Here is a 12809-nt window from a genome sequence, read left to right as displayed (position 1 = left end):
AACTGTACACAGTCCTCCAGCTGTGTCCTAGCTAGCATTTTATACAGCTCCATCATAACCTCCCTGCTCTTATATTCTATGCCTCGGCTAATAAAGGCAAGTATCCCATATGCCTTCCTAACCACCTTAACTACCTGTGTTGCTGCCTTCAGTGATCTATGGACAAGTACACCAAGGTCCCTCTGACCCTCTGTACTTCCTAGGGTCCGACCATTCATTGTATATTCCCTTGCCTTGTTAGTCCTCCCAAAATGCATCACCTCATACTTCTCAGGATTAAATTCCATTTGCCACTGCTCCGCCCATCTTACCAGCCCACCTATATCGTCCTGTAATCTAAGGCTTTTCTCCTCACTATTTACGACACCACCAATTTTCGTGTCATCTGCGAACTTACTTATCATACCTCCTATATTCATGTCTAAATCAGTAATGTACACGAAAAACAGCAAGGGTCCCAGCACCGATCCCTGTGGTACATCACTGGTCACAGGCTTCCACTCACAAAAACAATCCTCGACCATTACCCTCTGTTTCCTGTCACCAAGCCGATTTTGGATCCAATTTGCCAAATTGCCCTGGATCCCATGGGCTCTTACCTTCCTAACCAATCTCCCATGTGGGACCTTATCAAAAGCCTTACTGAAGTCCATGTAGACGACATCAACAGCTTTACCCTCATCTACACATCTAGTCACCTGCTCGAAAAATTCAATCAGGTTAGTTAGACACGATCTCCCCCTGACAAAATTGTGCTGAATATCCCTGATCAATCCTTGCCTCTCCAAGTGGAGATTAATCCTGTCTCTCAGAATTTTTCCAATAGTTTCCCAACCACTGATGTTAGACTCACCGGCCAGTAATTATCTGGTCTACCCTGCTACCCTTCCTGAATAATGGTACCATATTCGCTGTCCTCCAATCCTCTGGCACCTCTCCCGTGACCAAAGAGGATTTGAAAATGTTAATATGTTCAAGTATATCGCAATCCCCCTCCCTGATCTCTACACCTACATCGTCGTTTTCCACAGTGAAAACAGATGAAAAGTGATCATTTAAAACTCCACCTAGCGCAAAGGACGATGGTTGTGGTTGTTGGAGGTCAATCATCTGAGCTCCAGGACATCACTGCAGGAGTTCCTCAGGGTAGTGTCCCAGGCCCAACCATCTTCAGCTGCTTCATCAATGACCTTCCTTCAATCATAAGGTCAGAAGTGGGGATGCTCGCTGATGATTGCACAATGTTCAGCACCATTCGTGACTCCTCAGATACTGAAGCAGTCCGTGTAGAAATGCAGCAAGACCCGGACAATATCCAGGCTTGGGCTGATAAGTGGCAAGTAACATTCGCGCCACACAAGTATCAGGCAATGACCATCTCCAACATAAGCTTCCTTTTTTTTCTGATCCAATCCTCTATATCCCTTGACATCCAGGGTTCCCTGGACTTGTTGGTCCTACCCTTCACCTTAACAGGTACATGTTGCCTCTGATACCTCACTATTTCCTCTTTGAATGACTCCCACTGGTCTGATGTAGACTTTCCTACAAGTAGCTGCTCCAAGTCCACTTTGGCCTGATCCTGTTTTATCAAATTGAATTCGGCCTTCCCTCAATTCAGTACCTTTATATCTGGCCCGTCTTTGTCCTCTTCCATAACTACCTTAAATCTTACAGAGTTATGGTCACTATTTCTGAAATGATCTCCCACTGATACTTCTACCACTTCTCCAGCTTCATTCCCTCGGATTAGGTCCAGTACTGCCCCTTCTCTTGTAGGACTTTCTCCGTACTGGCTCAAAAAGCTCTCCTGTATGCATTTTAAGAATTCCTCCTGCTTTAAGCCTTTTGCACTAAGACTATCCCAGTTGATATTAGGTAAGTTGAAATCCCCTACTATTATTACCCTTATTATTTTTACACCTCTGAGATTTTCCTACATATCTGTTCCTCTATCTCTCTGACTGTTTGGAGGCCTGTAGTACACGCCCAGCCAAGTAATTGCCCCCCTTTTGTTCTTAAGTTCTACCCATATGACCTAATTTGAAGAACCTTCTAAGATATCATCCCTCCTTACTGCAGTAATTGACTTATTGATCAACAATGCAATACCACGTCCTCTTTTATCCCCTCCCCTACCACGCCTGAAGATTCTATACCCTGGAATATTGAGTTGCCAGTCCTGCCCCTCCCTCAGCCATGTCTTTGTGATAGTAATAAATATCATAATCCCATGTACTAATCATCGCCCTCAATTTATCTGCCTTATTAGTAAGACTCCTTGCATTAAAGTATATGCAATCCAGCTTTGCATTTTTCACTTGGGCCTTAACAGGTCTATATTTGCTCTGCCTTCCAGACTGACTCAGTTTCTCTTCTATATTTGGCTGTGCCTCACCCCCTACTGTACCTCCACTCTGTATCCCACCCCCCTGCCAAATTAACACTCGCAAACCTCCCAGCAAGGATGTAGGTCCCATTCCGGTTCAGGTGCAACCCATCCAACTTGTCCAGGTCCCACCTTTGCCAGAAACAGACCCAGTGATCCAGGAACCTAAAGCCCTCCCTCCTGCACCATCTCCTCAGCCACGCATTCATCTGCTCTATCCTCCTATTCCTATACTCGCTAGCATGTGGCACAGGGAGTAATCCAGAGATTACAACCTTGGAGGTCCTGCTTTTTAATCTGCTACCTAGCTCCCTAAATTCTTGTTGCAGGGCCTCATCCCTCTTTCTATCTATGTTGTTGGTACCAATGTGTATCACAAACTCTAACTGTTCACCCTCCCCCTTCAGAATGTCCTGCAGCCGCTCCGAGACATCCTTGACCCTAGCACCAGGGAGGCATCATACTAGCGCAGGAGGAGCATATCACGGGGCTGAGCTCTGCTGCCATGACTTACCCTTAGATTAATTAGTTACTCCCTTAATTAAAAATACTAATTACGCTAGGGGCCTTGTTCTACCCATTACAATCTAAAGTCCTTAATAAGTTACACTGAATTAAAAAAAACACTTTAGTAGTACTCACCTTATCACCAGAGGTTTTTTTTTCAACAAAAAAACTTTCCCTTTTTTTTAAAGCTATTTAAATACACTTTCAGCTGTTACTCATCCAACCAATCAGCTTGCAGATTTCCCGTGATGTCATTGTAAGTTTTTATCGAGTCACAGTGCGCGCCGAGAGAGCAAGTCCGCCAGCCACCGCCGCTCCTGTCTTCAGGTCACGGTTAAAGAATCTTCTAAAACTAGCTCTCTTCAGGCGGCGTTGAAAAGCAATTTAGCAGGCTTTCTTGAAATGCAGGAAACAAGATGAAATAACACACTGAACTTCACCAAGTCTTTTAGAAAATTGTCACAACACAAGCCAGGTTGTAGTCTTCTGTTCTTCCTTGAAAGTCTCTCCCTTTTCTGCCCTTTTTTGACACTTTAGCAGTTTAAAAAAAAAACATTCAGCAAGAATCTAAGCCAGAATTTTACCCTAGGTGGACAGGAGCCTGCCAGCGACTGAAAAGTTGTGGCGCACCCGCTTCCTCCTCGCCTGGGGATCCGACCCGTATTTTGCAGGTCCCCGGGCTTCAATTGGTGTGAGGTGGAACTTCCACCCGCTTGAGGTAGGAAGTCCCACCTAATAGAGCTGCAGGCCAATCGTCGGGGAGACTGGAACAAAGGTGAGTTTTGGTTGCCTCGCCGGGGGTAATCGGTCAGGCCCCAGCAAGGCAAGAGTGGTTGGTTGGGGGGAAGGGGGTGCAGGTTGGGTGTTCGGGGTGGTTGGGGTAGCGGGGGTGGCCCTACATCGGGCACAGGTTGCCCGATCATGAGGCCCCCCACCCTGGGACGTTAGCGAGCCGCCTGCTTCTGACAGGCACCTTCTTTCGGATCTAGGACGCCCGCTTGCCACGTGTAAAATCCATGTGGAGGCAGGCGAAGGCTCTTAAGTGGCCGTTAAGTGGCCACTTAAGGGCCTTGATTGGCCTGGGGTGGGTGGGCCATTTTCCGTCGCCACTGCCCTGTGTAAAGTGGCGTTGGAGGCAGGTTGGGAAGGGCTCCTGGAGTCACCTGCTCCATTTTACACCACCCCTCCCCCGCCACCATCCCACTCTTCGGGGTGGCGTAAAATTCAGCCCATGGTCTCTCCCTCCAGAAGATATCACACACATGCATTGACTGACAACCAAACTGTTAGGCAGTTCTCTGCTCACCCTGATGTTCTCTGTTGCTACTGGCCTTGTCCAATCAAAAAAGCATTTGTCAGTTTTCTGCCCCGGTTGCCATGGCTTCTGCCCTAAGCCTAGCCCAAGCCATGTGACAAACAGCAAGACTGTTGCCCTTCCAGCTCCCTCACTGTCCTTGATTTTTAAAAAGTGGATCCAACATTTATTTAGCTAAATTATAAATTCCTTTAAAAAAATATTTTAACAAAACAGAGTCACTTTCATAACACCTTTCCATGGCACCTTTTCATGCAAGCCCAGGAGAAGCAACACTTGCTCTCCTCAACGTCCAAGGTCCCAAACACTCCTTTCATGTGAAAGATCTGTTTATGTGTACCTCTTTCAATTTAGTACATTGTATTCATTGCTCACAAAGTGGTCTGCTCTACACTGGGGAGACTAAATGCAGATTGGGTGACTGCTTTGTGGAACAACTCAGTTCTGTCCACAAGTATAACCCTGAGCTTCTAGCCAAGTTAATTCTTCGCCTTCCCCTCACACTGACCTCTCTGTCCTTGACCTCCTGCAGTGTTCAATGAAGCTCAATGCAAGCTCGAGGAACAGCACCCTATCTTTCGATTAGGCACTTTACAGCCTTCCGGAATCAAAGTTCATTTTTCTCTTGTTTTTGCTTTCGGACAGCAGCTGTTCATCATTCTGCCATTCACATCTCCTCCAGTCACATCTTTTGTTTGTTTATTTGTCCCATAATCACTCCATTTGGCCTTGCACCACCAATCCTTTTGTTATTTAATCTCTCCTGTCTTCCAAACTATTGCAGACCTTCCCTTTTGTCCTTTTGTTCTTATTCCAACTTCTCCCCGTTCACTTGCTTAAACCTATTACATTTCTAACTTTTCCCAGTTCTGATGAAAGGTCATCAACCTAAAATATTAACTCTGTTTCTGTCTCCACAGATGCCGCTTGACCTGCTGAGCACCTTTGCTCCCTTAATAGATCAGGTGGGACTCTAAAATATGCTCCAACATGTGTATCCCACATAGTTATAGCATGATGTGCCCTTTTCAATTCTTGTACATAAATGCCTCAAATTGCATCTGTCAGTTGCCGTATACCACTGGAGGCTGATTTCTATGTGTGTGATGAACTTTGGACATCCTTCTTTACAAATGAGTACCCATGAGATCTGAGTCACAGGATTCTGAAACCAAGGGCAACCTTCTCCACAGCCTCCACTTGGAAGCTGGTACATCCTCATCCATTCTTCAATTCTCCAGCACCCTCATGTTTTGATGTTTTGTGAATCATGCAGTGCCATAACCTCACTTACACAATCTACTTCTTCCTCAAATGGAAGTGTCTGAGCATGAGATAGACAAAGCAAGCATTGCATGGGGTGACATCAAAGAGGATGGGCTAGCTAGAGGAACATATGTATATAAAAAAAAATTGTGCACATTTAAAGATTTTGTGCAACTTTTAAAATAAATGTGAAAGTTATGGATTGAAATTTCCAACCCACTCTGTTACAGCACTCACACGTTACAGTTCGGAGTTGTATTCAGCCCTACCAGTGGTGTGCAAATGAGCTGACCCACGATTATCAGCTGAATCAGCATGGAATGATTCAGGGGTGGATTTTGCAGCTAAGCAGGGCAATATCAGGGCTAATGGCTGTGGTATTTTGGGGTCACTGTTTTCTGGTTCTTGAATTGAGTTTTTAGTACTTTAGTTTGAGTGAATTTAGACATTTCTTATCTATAACCAGGATTTGGCTACTCTTGAGCTAAAAGCTCATTTATTGCATTAATATAGGCTTAGTGGATAAATTTGCATTGACAGCCAATGTGTCAACTTTACACCATATCATTTGCATTATCTGAAAATGTGCGTGTAGTTAGTTTGAAGCACTGCTTTCATATTTGTTCTGGATGTTGTATTTACGCATGGGCTGTTGCTTTTCCAAAGAGTGGATATGGTAAAAGGAATTGGGTAGTTACAGCTGCCAATCCAGCAACCTTGTGACCCTAGCCTTTTCTGGATTTCCCCCCTCATCAACCCCTCTACTTCCCCACCATTACCGATTGTTCCTTCAGCTGTCTAAACCTCATGCTCTGGAATTCCTTCCATAAATCCCAAAGCCTCTCCATCTCACTTTCTTCCTTTAAAACACACCTCTCCACCCCCTCCTAATATCTTTTTAGTCTGTTTACACCTCTGTGAAACATCTTTCTACATTACAGGTGCTATATAAGTGCAAGATATGTTAATCACACACTAAATTCATTAAGAAAAACATTCATTTTATCCTGACTTCATTACTTTCGTAAACAGAGAACTTTTGATGTTTTTAATAATAATTTTGAATCAGTCATTTAACTTGCAGACTGCTCTATATTAGGTGTTATTATACCATTTTATCTATTATCAAGCTATAATTATGAGACAGACTTGTTTTCACTGGCAATGTAAGCCAGAAATGAATATTTTGAGAAAAATAAATATTTTAATGATAAATTTAGTACTCACTTTCACATGCCTTTTTAACCAGTTCTGCATCTGGTCGGTGACAATTTTGTAAAACAATTATGTCTTCGCATAACAGCAAGCAGTCAATCCGTAGCTCATAGCTGTTGGAGATATAACAAGTCAACTATATGACATAGTTCTTAATTGTCTGCTTTTGTAATTTCTTTAGTAAGATTGGAAAATGCATCTAAAACATGGCACACTTTTGCACCATACAAAAGTCAGGCACCACTGAATGTTGCTGGGGAAGAGGATGTGAGGAAGTGTGGAAGGGAAGAGATTGCATGATGTTGCACATTATGCCTCACTATGTACTGTGATAGTCTGACAGAACATGGATTTGTGTCAGATTCTCCACATAAAGTGGTCTTTACCTTGTTGTATCATCAGATGAAGGCACCAAGAGAAATCAAATGCTTCTCCATAATTCTGAATATTAAAACATTGGCCAAGGTCTGAAAGCAGATAACCTTTCTGCTCTGTGACCCAGGAAATAATATATGGCTGGCGAGATGTAAGGAAAGTGGGAAAAAAGGCTAACAAAAATTGGGATTAAAACCAGACATTTTCCATACTAACATGAGAAATTTACACATTTTAACAAGTTGTTCATTTTGGGCCTGTAAAGTGCACGAGCATTACAACATTCCTCAGAAAGGCAGGATCTGAGTTTGAGCCTGTAGATCTGCACATGGCAGGTTTCAGATCATTGAATCAGATATATGGGAATGCATACAATTAAGTCTAGGCAAAGAGGGAAAGTTAGAGGGCAAGTTACTTCAAATTCTGTGATGCACTGCTATTGATAGCTCAAGATCACAGTCCTAACAGAAATCTCTGGTTATTGGTGGTATCTCCCTTCAAATTTACTGAGGACAGTACATAACAAATAGAGAGAGGAGATAGGGTAATCTCTTAAATTCCAGAAAGCTTGTTATGTTAAGATAATGCTGGAGCTTATATGTGCTCAGTTTCACATTTATTGTGCAGAGTAAAGGATTACAAACATGTAGCTCCTCACTCAAAACCTCTCCCAGTCCCAGTGAGTGTCTGCTTATAAGTGCTCAACTAAAACTCCAATTCACACCCTTCACCTGCATGTAATCAAACAATTGGCACACAATTAACAGTTTCCCTTCTTTCTTTTACAATACAACGTAGATGAAAATGCGCGAACAACATTTCAAAATAAATTCCATATTATGCACAAGGTATTAACATGCTCAAAGAATATTTTAAAATAAATCAAAATAAATTCCATATTTGGTACAAAGTTTTTTTTTACATTGTGAGATACCCCTCCTCTAGCATGTCTAACAATTTCTTTGCACTCGCACTTTTTGTGAAACAATCGGATAGCTGATGACTTGCATTTGCCCATTTAAGTTTGGCGATTTCCTTTCTCTCCAGCATTTGTTTCAATCCAGCAAGGTCAATATGTAGTCTTTTCTCACTCACTTTTTGTGGAGTTTGCATTGTCCCACAAAGATCGATTATCCACATAACATTCAATGGGTATCCTATTTTCAAGATGTCCCTTGTTCAGATATTCACCTAAAATATTTCACAAATAGAACCCCATGTCCACCGCCTCCACAAGACCCTGTGTTTCTGCAGCTAATATGCTTTTAACAACCCGTTTTATTTTCTTCACCTCCCAAGCTAAAGGAGAACATTTCCCATTTTCACCCATCAGAAATATTATGAAGCCAGCTGCACTCAAATACCCATCAGCAAGATTAGCATGTGAAGCATCACTAAAAATTATTAGCTTCATGTTCTTTGGGTCATCTAAGGATGGGAACTTCAGTATACATTTCTCTAGATTTAGTTTTTTCAATGTTTTGTTTACCCTTAAAACATTCTCAACTTTTGGATGCTTCATCATTGCGCTTAACTCTAGCACATCAAAACTAGCATCAGGCCTAGTCTGAGAGCCCAACCAGTTTAATTGACCCACCAGGCTTCGCAATTGCTCAATCTCTGCTTTAGATATATCATCATCTTTCTGTGATGACCTAACACAATTAACTGGGATGGGTGTAACACTCTCTAAATAGGATTGATGATTCAAACTTATTCCAGACTTAGTCTGCTTAATATCTAAACCAATATATTTAAAGGCCCCACAAGCCTGACTCCAAATCTTAAATTCTGTCCTAATCTTAATAACATATTTCTCAAAATCCGCAGTACTACCCCATAAGAAATCATCTACGTGCACCATGAAGATGCCTGGAAGTTTCCCTTTATGATACCAATAAAATATTGCAGGATCTGATTTTAGTTGAACACAACCAATTTTCAACAAAACAGATCTTACTGAAAAATACCACACCCTGGAAGCATCATTAAGGCCATAGATGCATTTGTTCAGTTTCCATAATTTTCCTTCTGTATCTGCTGCCTCTTTAGGTAGTTTCAGATACACTCTCTCTTTTATGTCAAAGGATCTACATTTCCATGAATATGTGGCCAAAAGTGCCAAAAAGATTTTCAAGATTACTTTTCCAGCTGTTGGAGAGTCCACTCTAACATCGATTACCCTCAGTCGCTCTTCAAAACCCCTCGCAACTAACCTCGTTTTAGACTTATAAGTTCCATCGGAAGGACTTTTTCAGTACAAATCCATCTATGTGACAAGGCTGGCTGTCCCCTATCTGGTACCTCAGAATAAACTCCAAACTCTCTCCAACTCTCCAATTCCTTACGTTTTGCTTCTCTTATTAGTTTATCCTCAAGTTTATGGGCAGCCAGTAAAACTTCACAATCATGAGGACTTCTGCTTCTAGTTCTAATCTGAGACTGCCCTTTTCATTGTGGAATCTGTTCACACTATGGCCTCTATTAGCACTTTGATGTCTTTCGGAATTACTGCTAGAAAATCTCCCTCGCACTTTATCGGACGCTCTTTCTCCAGTACTTGATCGCTTCCTTACGCAAGAGTCACTTCCAGACCCAATATTAGAACATGCACTGTGCTTTCTTACCCTCCTTCACCCCACTCTACCAGTCCATGGCTGTGGCTTCTTGGCCATCATCTTGAACAGTTAACCAATATTTAAACTTGTCTGTAGATTTTCCTGCACGCCCCACAATTGTTGCATCCCTCCATTTATCAGACCCCTCCGGAATATATGTCACCTGAGTACCTACTCGAGGCAATTGGCCTGTGGATGTGATAGCTCTTTCCTAAGGATCATGATCGGTTACATTACTATCCAACTCTTGATCTACCTGTGCCTCAGGACTTTCATCACAAAATACATGAGTATTTGAGGTACAAGGTGCCTCTTCTCCCTCTAGCAGCTGCTCAGATTCTGAGATTTTGTAATCAACTCCGATTAATCGTGAAGAATGAACCTTAACAGTTTGATTTCTATGCTTGATAATTACTGTCTTACCAGGGCCCTTCCATTCCCTATGACCTTCTCTTTTATAATAAACCAAATCTCCTGAACTAAATTCCGCCTCAGATGGCCTTATACAATGCCTCGGAGCTCTGTGAGTTTTCTCAGAGACCTCAGCCTTGATGAAAGCCCGTCTCCCTGCATGTAAAGCATTCAAATGTGCAGAAAAAATGGAACTAATTGTAGCACCTTCTAGAACAGGAGGACTGTCACACAGTAGAGAAGGCAATTTGGGATTCCGCCCATAGACCAATTGATAGGGACTATATCCTAAAACCATCTGAAGCAAATTCATCGCATGAACCTCCCATGCCAGGGCAGTTCTCAACTTGCAGTTTGGCTGGTCAGCCAAGATATTATGTAACATTTCATCAATCACTGTATGATTCTTTTCACAAAGCCCACTGCTGAATGGACTTTCAGCTCAGTATTCAACCATAATGTTCATGTTTTCACACATATCCCTGAACTCATCATTGGCAAATTCCCCTCCATTATCAGTCAGAAACTTAGCTGGTGCCCCAAGCCCAGTCCCTATCCATTTCTCCATAATTTTGTCTATAATCACCCTTTTGTTCTTACTGTTTATTATTATAGAAAGACTAAATCTAGTTGCTAGGTCTATAAAATGTAGAATGAAAATATCCTTGTCTTTGTCCCATACCTTTAAATCCATGGCAACTACTTCGTTAAAGTCACGTGCCAATGGAAGGCTAACAATAGGAGGTGATGGTGTTGTCCGATACTTTAAAAAAATTTCACACTTTTCACTAATCTCTTTTATTATCCTCGTATACTCTTTATCAATCACTGACAAGAAGGGTGACCAAATTTTTTTGTGTCAATTTGTGTCAATACAGAATGCCTTGCCTGTTCTATCAGGACTGCAGGAAATGACGGTTTCCCCAGGAATTGTTTTTAAGGCCGCAGACATTTGGTCCAACAGGGAGTCTTCGTCCAAGAACTGAATCCCAGTTAGAACCAGAAGCCTGTCCATATGTGACACACTAGCACAATTGAGCAATTTGAAAGCTAGCACTGAACCAGGGATCTCCAAATTGAATTTTCTCAATCTTTTATAGTCTGTTGAAGTCCATGATATATTCCTCCATTGAGTAACCATCCATTTTCCGAAAAATATCAAAGTCTGACCATGCCTCATACAATAGGCACTCAATAGGCCATCTTTCTTGTAAATTTCATCCAAAGATTCTAACAGTAGATCCAACCCTTCATCAGTATCCAACTGGTGAGCATCCAGTTCATAAAACACTTTATTTCTGATTTTACTTTTAGTAACTAACTATAATCTTTCAGAGTTCCCTAGATTCAGGAGTGGTCCCTCTGGATTGGAAAGTTGCATATGTCACTCCACTTTTTAAGAAGGGTGAAAGGGGGAACCAAGGAAATTACAGACCAGTTATCCTGACATCTGTAGTGGGCAAGTTACTGGAGTCTATACTCAAGGATAGGGTGACTGAACACCTAGAAAAATTTCAGTTCATCAGGGACAGCCAGCATGGATTCATGACGGGAAGGTCATGCCTGACAAATCTCATTGAATTTTTTGAAGAGGTGACTAAGGTAGTGGACATGGGAATGTCTATGGATGTTATTTATATGGACTTCCAGAGGCATTTGATAATGTCCCACATAAGAGACTGTTAACTAAGGTAGAAGCCCATGGAGTTGAGGGCAAATTATTGACATGGTTAGGAAGTTGGTTGAGTGGTAGGCGACAGAAAATGGGGATAATGGGTAAGTACTCCGATTGGCAGGATGTGACTAGTGGTGTCCTGCAGGGATCTGTGTTGGGGCCTCAATTATTCACATTATTCATTAATGACATGGATGATGGCATAGTAAGTCATATATCCAAATTTGCAGATGAGACAAAGTTAGGCAGCATTGTAGACAGTCTAGATGATAGCATAAAATTGCAAAGAGATATTGACAGACTAGGTGAGTGGGCAAACCTGTGGTATATGGATTTCAATGCGGGCAAGTGTGAGATTATCCATTTTGGACCAAGAAAGGATAGAGCAGGGTACTTTCTAAATGGGAAGAGGTTAAGTACAGTGGATGTCCAAAGAGACTTGGGGGTTCAGGTGCATAGATCTTTAAAATGCCACAATCAAGTGCAGAAAATAATCAAAAAGGCTAATGGAATGCTAGCCTTTATATCTAAAGGATTGGAGTATAAAGACACAGAGGTTATGCTGCAGCTGTACAAAACCCTGGTTAGACCCCACTTGGAGTACTGTGAGCAGTTCTGGGCACCACACCTTAGGAAGGATATATTAGCCGTGGAGGGAGTACAACATAGGTTTACAAGAATGATACCTGGACTACAGGGGTTAAGTTATGAGGCGAGATTACACAAATTAGGCCTGTTTTTGCTAGAATTTAGAAGGTTAAGGGGTGATCTGATCGAAGTCTTCAAGATATTAACAGGAAAAAACAGGCTAGATAAAGAAACTATTTCCACTGGTTGGAGATTCTAAAACTAGGGGGCGTAGTCTACAAATTAGGACCAGACCGTTCAGAAGAGATGTTAGGAAGCACTTCTTCACGCAGAGGGTGGTAGAGGTTTGGAACTCTCTCCCATAAACAGCAGTTGAAGCTAGAACAGTTGTTAATTTTAAATCCGAGATAGATAGATTTTTGTTAAGCAAAGATATTAAGGGATATGGGC

The 12809-nt window shown here is 42.0% G+C and overlaps 1 protein-coding gene across 5 annotated transcripts in view; it reads right to left on the bottom strand.

The window, feature by feature from the left end:
• The window catches only part of LOC137373747 (inverted formin-2-like), a 107132-nt gene that overhangs the window by 32062 nt on the left and 62261 nt on the right, over positions 1 to 12809 (bottom strand). For all 5 annotated transcript variants that reach the window (XM_068039035.1, XM_068039036.1, XM_068039034.1 and 2 more), the window contains one exon: positions 6705 to 6805. In XM_068039035.1, the coding sequence (XP_067895136.1) occupies positions 6705 to 6805 (101 nt within the window). The remainder of the gene's footprint in view (positions 1 to 6704; positions 6806 to 12809) is intronic.

The sequence above is a fragment of the Heterodontus francisci genome, chromosome 9 (genome assembly GCF_036365525.1).
Source record: "Heterodontus francisci isolate sHetFra1 chromosome 9, sHetFra1.hap1, whole genome shotgun sequence".
Taxonomy (NCBI): Eukaryota; Metazoa; Chordata; class Chondrichthyes; order Heterodontiformes; family Heterodontidae; genus Heterodontus; species Heterodontus francisci.
Note: the sequence above shows the minus strand (reverse complement) of the source record. Positions and strands in the feature narration are given on the sequence as shown.